Source organism: Polypterus senegalus, chromosome 3 (genome assembly GCF_016835505.1).
Source record: "Polypterus senegalus isolate Bchr_013 chromosome 3, ASM1683550v1, whole genome shotgun sequence".
NCBI classification, from domain to species: Eukaryota; Metazoa; Chordata; class Cladistia; order Polypteriformes; family Polypteridae; genus Polypterus; species Polypterus senegalus.
Window position 1 is genome coordinate 220,330,319 of NC_053156.1, and position 18,921 is coordinate 220,349,239.

The following is an 18,921-nucleotide window of genomic DNA, read 5'->3' on the forward strand; positions in this document are numbered from 1 at the left end:
AAAAAGGTTTGGGGCAGCCACCCATATATTATTTCTGGCTGCAAAAGACATTTTTCAAATAGCACAGAAATGTTCTCAGTACGGAGTCCAAAACAGAACTGCCATGGGGTTGCAAATATGGCGGCTTTAAGGGATCAGACAGGAAGTGACGTAAGGGAACTGGAAGTGATGTTCTTCTGGGCACCGGAACCGGAAGTGACATTCTTCTTGGCACCAGAACTGGAAGTGATGTCATCCACTCTAAATCAGACAGGTTTTCCCGCAGCTGATCTGCAGAGATAACAGGAGACAGTTTAGTGCACCCCGCCACCCCCTGGCCTGCCGTGGAATTACCTTTACCTGGTCCATACAACTTCCTCCTATTCGCACATGTGTGCCAGTGCATAAAAGTCATAAATATGTAGCAAAGTGGTTGATGAAACAGAGATGAGCAAAGAAAATCTCCAACTTGAAGCAAATCCTGGAAACACAAGTGCCTGTGCTCTGGAAAATCACTACATTAAAAGCAGATCTGACAGGAATAAATTAGCAGAGTACCCATAACTCCTTTGGGGAATCATCAGGACATAGATAAAACTGTCCATTTGAATGTTCATGTGAAATGAGAAAGCAAGGATCTTTCTATAATCATTTTACGTAATTTTTTGCCAAGTGTTGCACTAAATTCAGTACTTCCATCCATTTTTGGTTCATCAGCCACAGGGACACTTAATTCTAACTTCATAGTTTTGGGTTTAAAATAGGAATCAGACCTGCAGGGAATGCCAGTCCAACACAGGGCACACAGTTACACAGATAACATTGAATTACATTTAAATTGGAAAACCTTTGGTATTAAGGTAAGTACTGGAGTACGCCTGATAAAACCTACACATTTACTCTTAAAAATAAAGGCACCAGAGTGGTTCTTTGGAGTGATGTTATAGGGAAACCATTTGTGTTTTCCAAAAGACCCATTCACATGAAGGTTCCAGAAGGAATCTTTATTTATTTAGATCTGAAACAGGCTCCATATGGTAAATAACCATGAATAGATGCTAACAGATTTATGAAATACCTTTGGCTCATGATTTAAAAAGGACTCTTGCTGCATACCATAACAAAGGCTAGGTCCGGTTTTTCTTAATCTGTTAGTGTCCTGCCAGATTGGCCTACCACACAATAAAGATTTCAGTTTTTTTCTTCATATTTGAATTTTTTTTTAAGCACAAAGAACAAACTTATGCAAAGAACCTTTCCCAGAATTAAATGGTGCTTTTTTCGAGTAATGGCTCTACAAGGAATCACACAACCCATTAAAGAATCATAAAAGGCTGTTAAATAACCAGTATTTTTAAGAGTGCACTTGGAAAATTAAACAGGGCAGTGAATCGACCAGTAGTTGAACACAGGTTCCCAGAGTTGGGTAGGAATATGTATTAACCACTGTGCCACCCTTTGAGTGTTGATGTGTGTACACGTGTACTCTGCAGTCAACTGGTACATCATTTGGAGGTGAACATTAGCCCACTATGGCTTTTAACTGCAATAAACAGGTTTAGAAAATGGATGGAAGGCTATATGGAACTTCAGAGGAAGAACCCAATAATTTTTACAGCTATATAAGTTTTTTCATTGTTCTGAAATAAACCTTAAACCTAGCTTCAAGCCAGTACAGAAAAAAAATACTTGGAATCAAGATCATATTAGTTAGTTGTAACTAGTGTCCTTGGTGCTATATTTCAGATTAATACATGAGGTTTAAGGAGATCACTTCCTTTCAAAAAGCCACAAGTCCATGGCAACATTCTTGTTCCCTGACTTCATAAATGGTCTACCCATGTTATCCCATCATGAGCTTCCCTTAGTTTGCCTGGGGGTCTTTTGTTCTCTTATCAGACTTTGGTGGTCAAGAAGAATTGCACATCCCTTCTGAGTTTCCTGCCCTTTGTTTCCTTTCATGTGCTGTTTCCTTTCTCGCATTTCTTCCTGGGTGATCCGATCTCTAGGTCTTCCAGGGAACTCAGTATTCATAAAGACCAAGTCACTTAATGGTGGCACACTTCCCCAACACTAGCATAGTAGCAAATTGTCCCTGGCAGTTCATATTTCCCGCTCGCCTAGGTCTTTGCTGTGCCCTACACAAACACGGAGTCACATTTTGCTGCTTACTGTACTTTTTTTGTTGGACTAGCCATTTCCATAGTTAGTGTATGTTTAATATATACTTAAGGTCCTTTTTTGAGCTATTTCATCATCTTTTCAGTAGACACAGTACCTTCAACTCTGGATTTGATAAAACTGAGAAATATTTACAACACCCAGATGCTCTAAAGTGAAGACAAAAGCATAGTGAAATCTTACTTGACACCTGTGTGACTTCATTAAGTTCACTGTCCCACCACACGTCTTTCCTGATGAAAAAAACAGACGACTAGAAGTTTTTCTTATTTGGATTTCTTTCTGGTTGATTAAATAATGTTTGGAAAAGGAATTTGTGTCTGAACTTTTGTTTTGGTGCACTCCCTCTGAGCTAACCAAAATGAGAGAAGAGGGCAGTGCTTTGCAGTTATTGATCTGATGCAAAATCTCTAATAACTTTACTATTTTTAACACAGATGAAATACTTGTTTAATATAATGTTTCTTTTGCAGTGATTTCTGTGTATAGGGAACTGACCAAATTTGATTCTTATCCTTCCGTTTCTTTCATTAGATTTTGCAAATGAAAATAATTTTAATATTATAGAGTATGTTATTACCTTCATTGATAATGCAATCATATCTTTAGTGTAACATTTACTGCGTCAGAATTTCACCTTTATTATTTATTAATTTATTTTTGGTTTTTTTTATGCAGATGGTTCAGAATCTCTGTACGGGCCATCATTGGTAACTGAAGTCATTCAGGAATTTGTCATCATCAAGTGCCACTACAGTTTGCAATATACATGGAATATGAAGTTCTGGTGCAGTTTCAGTGATTTGTATACCTGTTTAACTCTGGTAGAGACAGATAAAACAAAAAGCAATGACAGAATCTCCATCACAGATGACAAGACTCAAAGAGATTTCACAGTTACAATGACTGGGCTCAGAGAAGATGACACAGGGCAGTACTACTGTGCCATTAAGACCGGTGTAGATAGTGCTGAATATTTTGGAGTGTATCTCCAAGTCAATCAAGGTGAGAAAATCATTTGAAACAGTTTGACAAAGGAGCTTAATCTTTTATTAAATTTAACATTATCGATTGTTTCTTAAACCCCAAGGAAAGTTATTACAGAACAGTCATTTTGTGCCATAGAGGCATCAAGTTTTTAATGATTTTGTTTTTAATTCGATTAGTCAAAGTTCAAAAGAAGTGAACAAGTTTTTCTTTTAACAGATATTGAATATTATATGTTTCCTATAGCGTGACCTTTGACTTTTTGCACTGGTAGGTGTAAACCTCTAGAAAGTAGAAACTCAAGGCAGTCATTTAAAATTCAAAATGCATTAATATGCTAAAATGTGAGATCAGATTATAAATGTTTTAGTCATCAAAAGGTTATATAGGAAAGAGATGATGACAGGAAAAAAAGTTCTAAAATAATGAGTTAACTCGTATCTGACCATTAGGCTGAAGCTTCATAACGCACTGGTGAGGCCTCATCTGGAGTACTGTGTGTGGTTTTGGTCTTCAGGCTACAAAAAGGAAATAGCAGTGCTAGAAAATGTCCAGAAAAGAGCAACTAGGCTGATTGCAGGGTTAAAGGGGATGAATTAGGAGAAAAGATTAAAGGCGTTCATAGATAATTTAGTTCAAATGGCTCTGGAATATGTGAAGGTGCAGATCTACTCGTAGTCAAAGGCTACACATTCAGAAAGGAGAAAACTATCAACGGGAAACACATCTGGAAATGCACTGAATATAGGATTGGAAAATGTTCGTCTCGCTGCCATACCAAAAATGGATTATTCGTCAAGATATCATGAACAATGTTCATGCATAAATGAATCGGATGTTTTAATATTCTTCCTTTCGCCTTTTTATACGTTCAATCATTGCCTTTATCTAATACATTTTCTGTAATAATTTTGTTGCGTTTGCCTTTATTCACTGCGCCCAATCGAGGTCGCCCTTTTGAAGCTCGCCTTTATTTACGTGCGCCTTTATTCGCTGCGCCCAATTGAGGTCACCCTTTTGAAGCTCGCCTTTAATTACGCGCCGTTATTGAAGGATACCAGATTAAGAGAGGACTTGACTGAAGTTTTTAATAATTTAAAGGGAATTAGTACAGTGGATCTAGACTATTATTTTAAAATGAGTTCATCAAGAACATGGGGACACAGTTGAAAACATGTTAAGGGTAAATTTTACACAAACAGGAAGTTTTTCTTTACACAGAAGTAGTAATATGTCAGGCATGTTCTGTCAAAATTTAATCCAATTTGATTGATGAGATTAAACCCCGCCCCTTTTTAATTAAAGACCGGAAGTCCCGCCCCCACCAACCATCTGTTGTTTGTTGACCTTTGATGACCTTTATCCAGCCCCCTGTTGATTGATGACAGGAAGTCACCACCCCCACCCATCTGTTGTTTGTTGACCTTTGATGACCTTTAGCCTGGCCATCTGTTTTCCCAGGAAACTGTCAAGGGTAATTTGATGGATGCCCCCACCCTCCTTGAGCCCCCCACCACCCCCACCCATCTGTTTGATGACCTTTAACCCGGCCATCTGTTTTCCCCAGGAAACTGTCAAGGGGCGATTTGATGGATGCCCCCACCCCTTGAACCCCCCCCCCTGCTTGGCCACCTGCCCTGAACCATCGCGGTAGGGCAAGTCCAGACATACCCAAGGGCTGCCTAGGCCCCCGCCGCCCCCCTTGAACCCATCACCACCCCAACCACTTCCCAGCCCCCCTCTTCCTAAGACAAGCTCAGGCATGTTGCAGCCGGACCCTGTACAAGTTCAGGCATGTTCCTATCCATACCCAGACTGAATGGCCTGCCTAAGCCTCACCGATAGGCAGCACATGATGTCTGGCCCCTCCACTTCTGAGGACATACACACACACACATGCTCCGGTCGGACCGGTCTAACTTTTCGCCGTTCCTGTCAATATTGCTTTAGGTAAGAATCCTGGTATCTATGTAACAATTATTTTTAAAATATCTATTTAATCAATGCTATATCATTTGTAAACCCTTTGTATTTTATCTAAGCCCACTTATAGGGCCAGCTTTTACCATCTTCGTGAAAATCCTTTCACAGAACAACAGCCGACATCCATCTCACAGACGGGCTCTGCGTTTAAAAGCCTTCAACAGCGCACACAGAAACGAGATGACAGGACGCCTCTGCGCAGCCTGGCTTTTAGCAGCCCCCGCAGGCTTGTGCTTGTAGTTCAAAGCACACTGAAATACAAGCTGTCCGACTCTCTCTGTCTACACAGATCAGACAGCCCCCCTGCGCGCACACGCGAACTGGCCAGTGCCGAAGCTCTACGCGTACATGCAGGCAAGGGCACGTAGTTCGAAGCACACAGAAAGGATCTCTCTCTCTCTCTCTCTCTGTTCACACTGCCCCGGAGCGCAGCTAGAGCCGTCAGTCCAGGCCATATGCTCGGAGCCGTGTGTAAGTTCCCCTCATAACCTAACCCAGGCACGGGAGCGTGCATGCTTCTCAACAGCTGAGCGTAAACCACCCCCTTCTTCCATCCCCATGCGCTTAGCACGCAGCTAATTTTTTCCCCAAGACGGATGGATGTTTAAAAGTTAAAGGCTTTCATGATAACGTGTAAAACACGAGATAAATAGTTCGATATAAGCCCCTCATACACACACAGTTAAATAAGATGCAACAGAACCCTTTTAAATTACGCTTGAGACGTCTAAATTCTATATGAATTAATATATTTATAATTTGTATTAAAATCGATCTAAAACTAACCCCTATTCTATCCATGTTAATCCTCCCCTCATGAAGAAATCCGGTTAGTTTTTTCTAAAAGTTTGAATGCCTTAGGGCTTTGGGGAATCATACTTCAGACGTTAGGACCGCTCAGGCCGTTTATGACCCTTAACCTTGTGGTCGGAGCAAAACAGAATGTGTCTGTTTAATCAAATCTACGAGTTACAACGGAATCTATTAATCAAATTCCAGATAACCATTAACCTCGTGCCTGGATCAAAACTTTGGGAAAGGTGAAAAAGGTCTTACGGAGATACGTACAGATGTTTAAACAAATCTATTAAGCAAATTCCGGACTTTTTTAGCGTCCGTCGAAAGTTGTTGTATTTAGACACCGGACAAAGGCCATTACACGGATGTCCGGTTAAAATGATGGGCAAGCATCTGTTATTACAGATTACCGGGCACATTTCAAAAAATACAGCTTTTTTGGGTATATAAATAAGTGTTCAGACCGGTCCATTACTCAGCAGGCCGTTAATACTGAAAGAGGAAACCAAATCTCGTCGGAAACATCAAGGATCACGGTATGGCATATTTTTGATTATTATATGCGCCAAACAAGTATGTTTTTAGAAAACGGATGGATGAACCCTTATATTTTATCCTTACTATGAATAATTTCCATGTTTATTCTCATGTGTAGGCGCATGAGCGCACTCGTGTGCGCGTATAATATAAGATGCAGCATTTATTTCCATCTATCTGTGTGTACGACGATTAATGTACAAATTCATAGGACTGAAGCAAACAATATTAGCTTTTTCATACCGAAACGGGATTTACAATCCAGTAGTTTTTGTCTCGGCGCATGAAAATTCAAACAGAACCTTTTCTCTGAGAATATTCAGGCATGGTTTAAAAGCGCAGGCCGGTTGTGTATTAGCTCTGGCGTAATAAGCGGTCGGTATTCTGAACTACGTACAGAAGGGTCCCGTTTGTGAAATGTGTACTCTTTCGAATCGGGCTTACTGTAGCAGGGGAATCTCTGCCCCGGGGTCTGCATGTTTTTAATAGTCTGGGATATCGAAATATTTTAACTTTAAAAACTCTCATTTGTTACAACCGGTTGGAGACAGCCCCCAATGATGAACGGGATCCTGGAGCATATATCGAAGTGAATGCTTAATAGACATAAGGCAACTGTGTTTTCATTCATTTCGCTAAATGAAAAGTAATTATTTTAATACGGAATAGTAGCCCCCCATATGCTGGGTGATTTTAGACGTGTGAGTAATATAATTAAGTTATTTTTAAAAGTAATCCCCCACTGCACAAGACAGACAGATTCCACGTGTTTTAAGATTTGCTGCGGACAGTGATGATTTTAACTTTTTCCTTAGCTCATTTCTATAACATAGGAGCAATTTGACAAAGGAAAACTCTGTAAATACACTCGTGCATTTAAACGGAGATTTAAGAAAGCAGGTTTCTACCGTAGACAGATTACTCACCTTATCCCAGTTTTATTTGTGCATGTAAAAGCACTCACTGTTGTTACACTAGCACAAAATTGATATTTTCTGTCTACTCAAAAAACTAAAATTATTTCTATTAACACAGGTGATAACTACAAAACATTTCACTATTTTTAATTAAAAAGTTAAAAACAGAAAAGCCCAATTATGATTTTTGTTTTGTCATGCTAGGGTCCTAGGGTGACACTTTTCCCCTTTATAAAACATAAGAAAAATCCTTGTTTCCAAAAGAGTTCTGCCCATTTTTTCCAACAGTTTTCCTGAATGATCTTTAGAATCATCATAGCCTTTCTTATTACATCCACCCCAAACATAGCATATAGCTTTAATTTCTGTACTCCTTTTAAATGATAAAAGCCAGTATAAAGCCCCTAAAGGAACTGGGTAGGAACTGGAGACATCTGATATCTTCTATCATATCTTTTTTTGCGAACAGAGTTTTCATAAGAGTTTTAATCGCGCCCCCTAACGTTTTTTTGAAAGTGGCCCACTAATACCAATATGTCCTTTTTTTTTTAAATTAATGATATACCATAGCTGCATATTTTATTCTAACTACTTAACTTTTATCTAACTCAATATTTATTTTTCTAGTATCAGAATGTAGTTTAAGTTATTTTGTTTTGGGTTCAATAGATGTATTTTTCATATTTTTGATTCTTTTTCTGTTTTTCACATCTTCGCGCCCCCTAGGGGGCCATCCCCACAGTTTGAGAACTACGGTTGTAGGAGATTATTTGTAAAACACTCTGTGGCACTTCAAGCTAAATTAGATTTCCTTGGTTATTCAGTCGTCCATCGGTGTTCCATTTTTGTTATAAATTGTATTTAGTCTCTATTTACTAAACATTTTATGTTGAATAGAAAATAGTTATCTTGTTCAGGTTTTAATTTAAAACCACATTTTCATCAACAGGCTCTTTGGTACTCAGGATGCTTTGTATAATACAAAGTTTCAGAAATTTCTGTTAATGCTTGGTAACAGCCTTCCATTTACATCAGTTATGAGCCCCTGAAAATAAGAATGGTTATAGTATGGTATAGGAGCCTGTACACTACAGAGCTGATGATTAGGCTTATGCTGGACACGTTAGACAAATCAGGATGGAAAATATTTAGTGAATAGTTACATAATATTATATATGTGTTAACACAAGGATTAAAATTTTATTAAAACTTTGGGGTTTATTCTTTCTTTTAGGTAGTCCAAGTGACATAGGACAGCTATCATTGAAAACTGCTTTCCCCCTCTGTTTGTGAAAAAGCACCCTTTGTTTTAGCAGCATTCAGGGTGAAGGGGATGTAAGTTTAAACTGTGATTTCAAGAGTCAACAAGTGTCTGCAATCTTCTTGAATACGAGTCAAAGGACCAGGGTTTTTGCATGGATCACAGTCAAGGGCAGAGTTAAGCTAGACATTATTATTCCAAAATGTAACAATGACTCGACCATATCACAAAGATAAGATAGTAAAAAACTAAAATGTACAAATACTAAGTCACAGAGGAGATTAAAAAACATATTAAGACCAGATCAACATGGTATCACCCCAAGCTCACAGCACACTACAACATAACCTACGTGTTCTGCGATATATTATCAGCTAAACTGTCATCTATGTAGGCAGTTCCACGGGGTTGCAACGAGTTGTGGAAAACATTATTTAACATCTGCTAGTATGAGGCTGATTAACATGAGCCGACTATTGTTAGAATCTTATCTGGAACTAAAAGTCAGGTTTGTGTTCCTCCTGATTCAGGAAGAACATTAAATATTGGAGTTTAGAATATGAACTAGACTGGTAGTCTTGATGGTAAAGGACTTTGTGCCAAAATAAATAAAAGTTAATTATGAAGTAAATAATTACATGAAAAAGTGGAGTTATAAAGGAGTTATTACAATTTGAAAAACTGCTGTGATGTATAAAAAACATTGATAGGCGACAACCAGCATGAAAAGAAACCTTTTGAAATAAATAATAAGCTTTTTTGACATGCGTAGTCTGGAATAGTCTGAATATGTCTTAAAGAGTTCATTTTTAAATAAAACTTAAAAATATTAAATAGTAAACCTGAATAAAACACAGAAGTATCATTTAATGATATCAATTAGTGTTAATTATTATCAAGCACCGGGATCTATTTATAAGGATTATTTAATTTAGTTTTAAACAAAATGATTGGTTGCATTTTGCTTTGAAATTAACAATAGTTTGATACAGCTTTAAGAATTAGAATGCAAGACAAACCTCTACACATAATAACAAATGTTGCTGATTCAATAGGAGTATCTCGGATCTCTGTTTTATTTTAACCTTTTGACAAGAAGCCCCTGGTCAGGGAAATATACCACATATATTGAAAATGAACAGCGCCAACATGCTAACTAAATAGATATGATATTTTAGAATATGGACCTGTGTGCTAACCTATGATTCTGACAAACTAAAGGGTCTTTGCTTAATTGTCAAACATCCTGCGTGTACTCTGGATCTTGTAATGGAGAGTGCAAAAGATTCTATAATCTTTATTCTTTAAAGGTCAATATGACGGAGATCTAGCGCCTGTGTCCGCTGTGTTAACCAAATATAGGATATGATGTTCAAAATTCAACTAGGGTTTTTCGGAAGAGATAGGACAAGTGCGGCGTGTGTTCTGTATTCTCTTTTCTGTATTAACTATTCACAATGACCATACTCCTGAGACCTTGGTTTTTTTTTTATGCAGAAGTACATTTCACAGACCCAAATAAGAGACATCCATCAAAATGCTCTTGACACAAAGGAGGCCCAATCAGGCCAGTGGGGTGGGAGTCTCTTTTCAAAGAGTCTTTGGCCCCCAAGCAGCCTGGATTTGTCGGGCTATAAAAAACTTTTTCAACGACATGTTTTGAACGGTTAACAATCAACATCTCTCCGGCTATGCTCCTGATCAGGCATGATGGTCTAAGGACCAGACGGCCACCTACGATGGCCTGTTTTGACCTGAGGCTTTCGTGCCCAACTCAGAGTACTCTACGCCTAACAGCTAGCCTCCAGACCAGCCTTCTTATGCCTTGAACTGACCAGATCTAGGATCCTGAGTCTCAGGTACCTACCCATGGTGATATGTATTGGTCGGATCGTTTCCTGGAGAACCGTGCAGTACCTGACATTTTTGTATCTACTAATGATGTTCCAGGGCTCCTAGCAGGGGGTGAGGAGATAGCCATTCAGGCCGTGCAACAAGAAGAGGCCGTGGATGACATGGTACAGGCGCCAGCTGTTTGGAACATATCACCCAAGGATGGGATTATGCAGACATGGCCCTTGAACAAACTGACGGACCCTGATTGAGACATTTCGAAAGGCTCTGAAGCTGTTCAAGAGTTTGATCGCGGCTCTGCTGGATATAATAACGGATAGGCATCTAAAAAGTACCGGGCAGGGATGTTTAATAGACCAACCCAGCCAGACACAGCCTGCGTGTCTGTTTGACAGTGACCGGCTCAGGATCCTGGTCATAAAGTCTTTGGGCTGCTTCAACATCTTTCTACTTTTTCACCAGATTCACGCCTTTGTACAAAGTGCTGTCGACGATCGGAAAAATGAACATTCTATTCAGGAGTCGATTGTACAAGCCTTTCATAACATGGACGCTGACTCTTACTCAAAATACCTGAAATAGCCGAGACTTTCTCTTAACGCCATTTTATGGACCTAATAGGTCTGATGGACCTTTAAGGTTTTATAGGTATGCGACCTGGAAAATCAGATGAAGTGTCTGAACTGAATGTACCGGTGAGATCACCAGTTTTTTGTCTGCTTTTAATCACGCTGTTTAGTTGTAATATGTTTTGAAGTGGTTGGTAAAACCTCTTTCAATTTTAATATTGTTTTTGAAAATGACCAATAAAGTACCATTTGATTTTTAAATTCTAACCCTAATTTCTTTCACCGTCAAGGATGGAGGTTCGTTGAAAAAGTTTTTTATAGCCCGACAAATCCAGGCCGCTTGGGGGCAAAGACTCTTTGAAAAGAGACTCCCACCCCATCGGCCTGACTAGGCCTCCTTTGTGAAAAGAGCATTTTGATAGAGGTCTCTTATTCGGGTCTGTGAAATGTACTTCTGCATAAAAAAAACCCAAGGTCTCGGGAGTATGGTCATTGTGAATAGTTAATACAGAAAAGAGAATACAAAACACACGCCACACTTGTCCTATCTCTTCTGAAAAACCCTAGGTGAATTTTGAACATGTCCTATGACTGGTCAACACTGTGGACACAGGCGCTAGATCTCCGTCATATTGACCTTTAAAGAATAAAGATTATAGAGTCTTTGGCACTCTCCATTACAAGATCCATAGGCCCCTCAGGATGTTTGACAATTAAGTGAAGACCAGAATCAGAATCATAGGTTAGCGCACAGGGCCATATTCTAAAATATCTTCGATTATATCTATTTAGTTAGCATGTCGGCGCTGTTCATTTTCAATATAGGTGGTATACTTCCCTGTCAAAAGGTTAAAATAAAACAGAGATCTGAGATACTCCTAATCGGCAACATTTGTTATTAAGTGCATAGGTTTGTCTTGCATTCTAATTCTTAAAGCTGTATCAAACTATTGTTAATTTCAAAGCAAAATGCACCCAATCATTTTGTTTATAACTAAATTAAATAATCCTTATAAATAGATCCCGGTGCTTAATAATACTTAACACTAAACTGACATCATTAAATGGTACTTCTGTGTTTTTTTCAGGCTTACTATTTAATATTTTTAAGTTTTATTTTAAAATGAACTCTAAGACACATTCAGACTATTCCAGACTGCGCATGTCAAAAAAGCTTATTATTTATTTCAAAAGGTTTCTGTTCATGCTGATTTTCTCACCTATCAATGTTGTTTTTTATACATTACAGCAGTTTTTCAAATTGTAATAACTCCTTTATAACTCCACTTTTTCATGTAATTATTTACTTCATAATTAACTTTTATTTATTTTGGCACAAAGTCCTTCACCATTAAGACTACCAGTCTAGTTCATATTCTAAACTCCAATATTGAATGTTCTTCCTGAATCAGGAGGAACACAAACCTGACTTTTAGTTCCAGATAAGATTCTAACAATAGTCGGCTCATGTTAATCAGCCTCATACTAGCAGATGTTAAATAATGTTTTCCCCAACTCGTTGCAACCCCGTGGAACTGCCTACATAGATGACAGTTTAGCTGATAATATATCGCAGAACACGTAGGTTATGTTGTAGTGTGCTGTGAGCTTGGGGTGATACCATGTTGATCTAGTCTTAATATGTTTTTTAATCTCCTCTGTGACTTAGTATTTGTACATTTTAGTTTTTTACTATCTTATCTTTGTGATATGGTCGAGTCATTGTTACATTTTGGAATAATAATGTCTAGCTTAACTCTGCCCTTGACTGTGATCCTTGCAAAAACCCTGGTCCTTTGACTCGTATTCAAGAAGATTGCAGACACTTGTTGACTCTTGAAATCACAGTTTAAACTTACAGCCCCTTCACCCTGAATGCTGCTAAAACAAAGGGTGCTTTTTCACAAACAGAGGGGGAAAGCAGTTTTCAATGATAGCTGTCCTATGTCACCTGGACTACCTAAAAGAAAGAATAAACCCCAAAGTTTTAATAAAATTTTATTCCTTGTGTTAACACATATAATATTATGTAACTATTCACTAAAAGGACACTGTAGTGTACAGGCTCCTATACCATACTATAACCATTCTTATTTTCAGGGGCTCATAACTGATGTAAATGGAAGGCTGTTACCAAGCATTAACAGAAATTTCTGAAACTTTGTATTATACAAAGCATCCTGAGTACCAAAGAGCCTGTTGATGAAAATGCGGTTTTAAATTAAAACCTGAACAAGATAACTATTTTCTATTCAACATAAAATGTTTAGTAAATAGAGACTAAATACAATTTATAACAAAAATGGAACACCGATGGACGACTGAATAACCAAGGAAATCTAATTTAGCTTGAAGTGCCACAGAGTGTTTTACAAATAATCTCCTACAACCGTAGTTCTCAAACTGTGGGGATGGCCCCCTAGGGGGCGCGAAGATGTGAAAAACAGAAAAAGAATCAAAAATATGAAAAATACATCTATTGAACCCAAAACAAAATAACTTAAACTACATTCTGATACTAGAAAAATAAATATTGAGTTAGATAAAAGTTAAGTAGTTAGAATAAAATATGCATCTATGGTATATCATTAATTTAAAAAAAAAGGACATATTGGTATTAGTGGGCCACTTTCAAAAAAACGTTAGGGGGCGCGATTAAAACTCTTATGAAAACTCTGTTCGCAAAAAAAGATATGATAGAAGATATCAGATGTCTCCAGTTCCTACCCAGTTCCTTTAGGGGCTTTATACTGGCTTTTATCATTTAAAAGGAGTACAGAAATTAAAGCTATATGCTATGTTTGGGGTGGATGTAATCAGAAAGGCTATGATGATTCTAAAGATCATTCAAGAAAACTGTTGGAAAAAATGGGCAGAACTCTTTTGGAAACAAGGATTTTTCTTATGTTTTAAAATTGGACCTTTACAAAGATGCTTTATTTTCATGTTAAAGCAACTGGTCATTTTATGTGGCTACTGAAAATGTTTCGTTTTTTCCAGGTAACAAAACATCTAGCAATACCAGGTTGTGTGGCGTTCAGTGCTTTTGTTTTATGGCACTGTGTATTTGACCTATAATACTTTTCTCATGCCCGTTATGGAGCTCTGACTAATTACCTGAAGTTACAGGAATTGGGAAGTGATGAACTATTTTGGTAAGAATATGTGTTAAGGTCTACATAAGAGAGTATAAAGGGGAAAAGTGTCACCCTAGGACCCTAGCATGACAAAACAAAAATCATAATTGGGCTTTTCTGTTTTTAACTTTTTAATTAAAAATAGTGAAATGTTTTGTAGTTATCACCTGTGTTAATAGAAATAATTTTAGTTTTTTGAGTAGACAGAAAATATCAATTTTGTGCTAGTGTAACAACAGTGAGTGCTTTTACATGCACGAATAAAACTGGGATAAGGTGAGTAATCTGTCTAAGGTAGAAACCTGCTTTCTTAAATCTCCGTTTAAATGCACGAGTGTATTTACAGAGTTTCTTTGTCAAATTGCTCCTATGTTATAGAAATGAGCTAAGGAAAAAGCTAAAATCATCACTGTCCGCAGCAAATCCTAAAACACGTGGAATCTGTCTGTCTTGTGCAGTGGGGGATTACTTTTAAAAATAACTCAATTATATTACTCACACGTCTAAAATCACCTGGCCTATGGGGGGCTACTATTCCGTATTAAAATAATTACTTTTCATTTAGCGAAATGAATGAAAACACAGTTGCCTTATGTCTATTAAACATTCGCTTCGATATATGCTCCTGGATCCCGTTAATCATTGGAGGCTGTCTCCAACCGGTTGTAACAAATGAGAGTTTATAAAGTTAAAATATTTCGATATCCCAGACTATTAAAAACATGCAGACCCCGGGGCAGAGATTCCCCTGCTACAGTAAGCCCGATTCGAAAGAGTACGCATTTCACAAACGGGACCCTTCTGTACGTAGTTCAGAATACCGACCGCTTATTACGCCAGAGCTAATACACAACCGGCCTGCGCTTTTAAACCATGCCTGAATATTCTCAGAGAAGAGGTTCTGTTTGAATTTTCAGACGCCGAGACAAAAACTACTGGATTGTAAAGCCTGTTTCGGTATGAAAAAGCTAATATTGTTTGCTTCAGTCCTATGAATCTGTACATTAATCGTCGTACACGCATATAGATGGAAATAAATGCTGCATCTTATATTATACGCGCACACGCGCCTACACACGAGTGCACGCACTTGAGAATAAACGTGGAAATTATTCATAGTAAGGATAAAATATAAGGGTTCATCCATCCGTTTTCTAAAAACATACTTGTTTGGCGCATATAATAATCAAAAATATGCCATACCGTGATCCTTGATGTTTCCGACGAGATTCGGTTTCCTCTTTCAGTATTAACGGCCTGCTGAGTAATGGACCGGTCTGAACACTTATTTATATACCCAAAAAAGCTGTATTTTTTTAAATGTGCCCGGTAATCTGTAATAACCGATGCTTGCCCATCATTTTAACCGGACATCCGTGTAATGGCCTTTGTCCGGTGTCTAAATACAACAACTTTCGACGGAAGCTAAAAAAGAATTTGCTTAATAGATTTGTTTAAACATCTGTACGTATCTCCGTAAGACCTTTTTCACCTTTCCCAAAGTTTTGATCCGGCCACGAGGTTAATGGTTATCCGGAATTTGATTAATAGATTCCGTTGTAACTCGTAGATTTGATTAAACAGACGCATTCTGTTTTGCTCCGACCACAAGGTTAAGGGTCATAAACGGCCTGAGCGGTCCTAACGTCTGAAGTATGATTCCCCAAAGCCCTAAGGCATTCAAACTTTTAGAAAAAACTAACCGGATTTCTTCATGAGGGGAGGATTAACATGGATAGAATAGGGGTTAGTTTTAGATCGATTTTAATACAAATTATAAATATATTAATTCATATAGCATTTAGACGTCTCAAGCGTAATTTAAAAGGGTTCTGCTGCATATTATTTAACTGTGTGTGTATGAGGGGCTTATATCGAACTATTTATCTCGTGTTTTACACGTTATCATGAAAGCCTTTAACTTTTAAACATCCATCCGTCTTGGGGAAAAAATTAGCTGCGTGCTAAGCGCATGGGGATGGAAGAAGGGGGTGGTTTACGCTCAGCTGTTGACAAGCATGCGCGCTCCCGTGCCTGGGTTAGGTTATGAGGGGAACTTACACACGGCTCCGAGCATATGGCCTGGACTGACGGCTCTAGCTGCGCTCCGGGGGCAGTGTGAACAGAGAGAGAGAGAGAGATCCTTTCTGTGTGCTTCGAACTACGTGCCCTTGCCTGCACGTACGCGTAGAGCTTCGGCACTGGCCAGCTCGCTGATGCGCGCAGGGGCTGCTAAAAGCCAGGCTGCGCAGAGGCGTCCTGTCATCTCGTTTCTGTGTGCGCTGTTGAAGGTTTTTAAACGCAGAGCCTGTCTGTGAGATGGATGTCGGCTGTTGTTCTGTGAAAGGATTTTCACGGAGATGGTAAAAGCTGGCCCTGTAAGTGGGCTTAGATAAAATACAAGGGGTTTACAAATGATATAGCATCGATTAGATAGATAGGTATTTTAAAAATAATTGTTACATAGATACCAGGATTCTTACCTAAAGCAATATTGACAGGAACGGAAAAGTTAGACCGGTCCGACTGGAGCATGTGTGTGTATGTCCTCGGAAGTGGAGGGGCCAGACATCATGTGCTGCCGGTGAGGCTTAGGCAGGCCATTCAGTCTGGGTATGGATAGGAACATGCCTGAACTTGTACAGGGTCCGCTGCAACATGCCTGAGCTTGTCTTAGGAAGAGGGGGCTGGGAAGTGGTTGGGGTGGTGATGGGTTCAAGGGGGGTGGCAGGGCCTAGGCAGCCCTTGGGCATGTCTGGACTTGCCCTACCGAGATGGTTCAGGGCAGGTGGCCAAGCAGGGGCGGGGTTCAAGGGGTGGGGGCATCCATCAAATCGCCTTGACAATTTCCTGGGGAAAACAGATGGCGGGCTAAAGGTCATCAAACAGATGGGTGGGGTGGTGGGGGCTCAAGGAGGGTGGGGGCATCCATCAAATTACCCTTGACAGTTTCCTGGGAAAACAGATGGCGGGCTAAAGGTCATCAAAGGTCAACAAACAACAGATGGGTGGGGGTGGTGACTTCCTGTCATCAATCAACAGGGGGCCGGATAAAGGTCATCAAAGGTCAACAAACAACAGATGGTTGGTGGGGGCGGACTTCCGGTCTTCAATTAAAAAGGGGCGGGGTTTAATCTCATCAATCAAATTGGATTAAATTTTGACAGAACATGCCTGACATATTACTACTCACAGAGAACCATAGACAGAATAAGCTGTCATGTAGCGTTGTAGGCGGTAAGAAGTTAGGGACTTTCAAAACTCGACTTAATGTATTTTTAGAATAATTAAGTGGAGAGGACTGGCGAGCTTTGTTGTACTGAATGGCTTGCTTATGTCTAGATTGTTCTAATGTTCAAATGTTCTGACCAACTGAAAAATAGATTCGGTTTTGTAACATACGGTGTGACAAGGTTGTGGGTTGCAAATCCAATAAAATGATTTATTATATAAGACAGCGTTTCTGAACCTTTAAGTATTTGCGACCCGAGTTTTCATAACAGTTTTAATCGCGCCCCCCAACATTTTTTTGAAATGTAGATGCATATTTTATTATACCTACTTAACTTTTATCGACATTTATCTAACTCTATATTTATTGTTCTAGTATTAGAATGTAGTTTAATTTTATTTTTTTTGCTTTCAACAAATGTTTTTTTCATATTTTTGATTCTTGTTTTCTTTTTTTCACATCTTCGCGCCCTTTTGTTACTGCGCTCCGTAGGGGGCCTGACCCACAGCTTGAGAACCACTGATATAAGAAAATTATTTTTTTAACCTTTGAACCTTCCATGATTTTGCTTCTGTAAGCACATCATACAGTATACTTTGACAGACACTCAGTTGCACTGCTGCCTAACTGTTTCATTGACCTTGGTTTGATTGTGGCTTGGTCAGTGTCTTTGTTGCATTTACCCAGTTTCTCTTTGTTCACATAGTTTTTCATTTGGTTCTGATTCTTTCTGCCACATTCCAAATATGAGAATATTAGTTTAATTCCCACCTATGAATTGATCCTGTGTGTGTGAGCGTGGATGTCCACATGAGTGTGTCTTGTCATCAGCAACTTCTTTCTTTATGTCAAAAACTGCAAGAATAGGCCTTCAAAGAAAACAATATGTTTAGATATTAAATACAAAAGAATAATCAAAGGTATTTGAGATTATATTTCACCACAGATACTACACATGGAGGTAGCTTGAGTTGTTTTTACTTTTTCCTTTAGTATTTTGTCGTAATATAACTCTTAAGCAATTCCCCCATCTTGTTCACTTGTCTTGCTATTTTGGAGTGGTCATCGACATTATCAACTTACAGTAATCACAATGTGATTTAGCACTTTACTCGTTGAACAAAAATGGAAAATTTATTAATATTATATTGCATTCCTGCCTTTGTTGTTGAGTATTTGATGTTGATGTTGCAATATCTTTTAAGAATTGTCATTTAGTGGTTATACTGTAAAATTAAATATTTTATTAGATCTTCATTTTGTGTAATCTGCTTATCGTATTATTTGTCTAACATTTTAATGTAACTTGTTCTGGTAGCCTCAACCCTTGCTCCTTCATGTGTACTTTAAAAGAGTCCCTCTCCTTCCTCAGCAGCCCACCAATACCACTCTGACTGCTCCAATCTGTACCGTAATTCCTCCTTCCATTTGGCTCCTATGATCTATTGTATTTTTCTGGATCTCTTTCCAGCACTTTCATGCTGCA

At 38.6% G+C, this 18,921-nt stretch overlaps 1 protein-coding gene across 2 annotated transcripts in view; it reads left to right on the forward strand.

The window, feature by feature from the left end:
• The first annotated feature begins 2,842 nt into the window (after window positions 1–2,842).
• Window positions 2,843–18,921, forward strand: part of LOC120525871 (CMRF35-like molecule 1) — a 30,623-nt gene continuing 14,544 nt past the window's right edge. For both annotated transcript variants that reach the window (XM_039748526.1, XM_039748527.1), the window contains exon 1: window positions 2,843–3,165. In XM_039748526.1, the coding sequence (XP_039604460.1) occupies window positions 2,937–3,165 (229 nt within the window). In that variant the 5' untranslated portion in view covers window positions 2,843–2,936. The remainder of the gene's footprint in view (window positions 3,166–18,921) is intronic.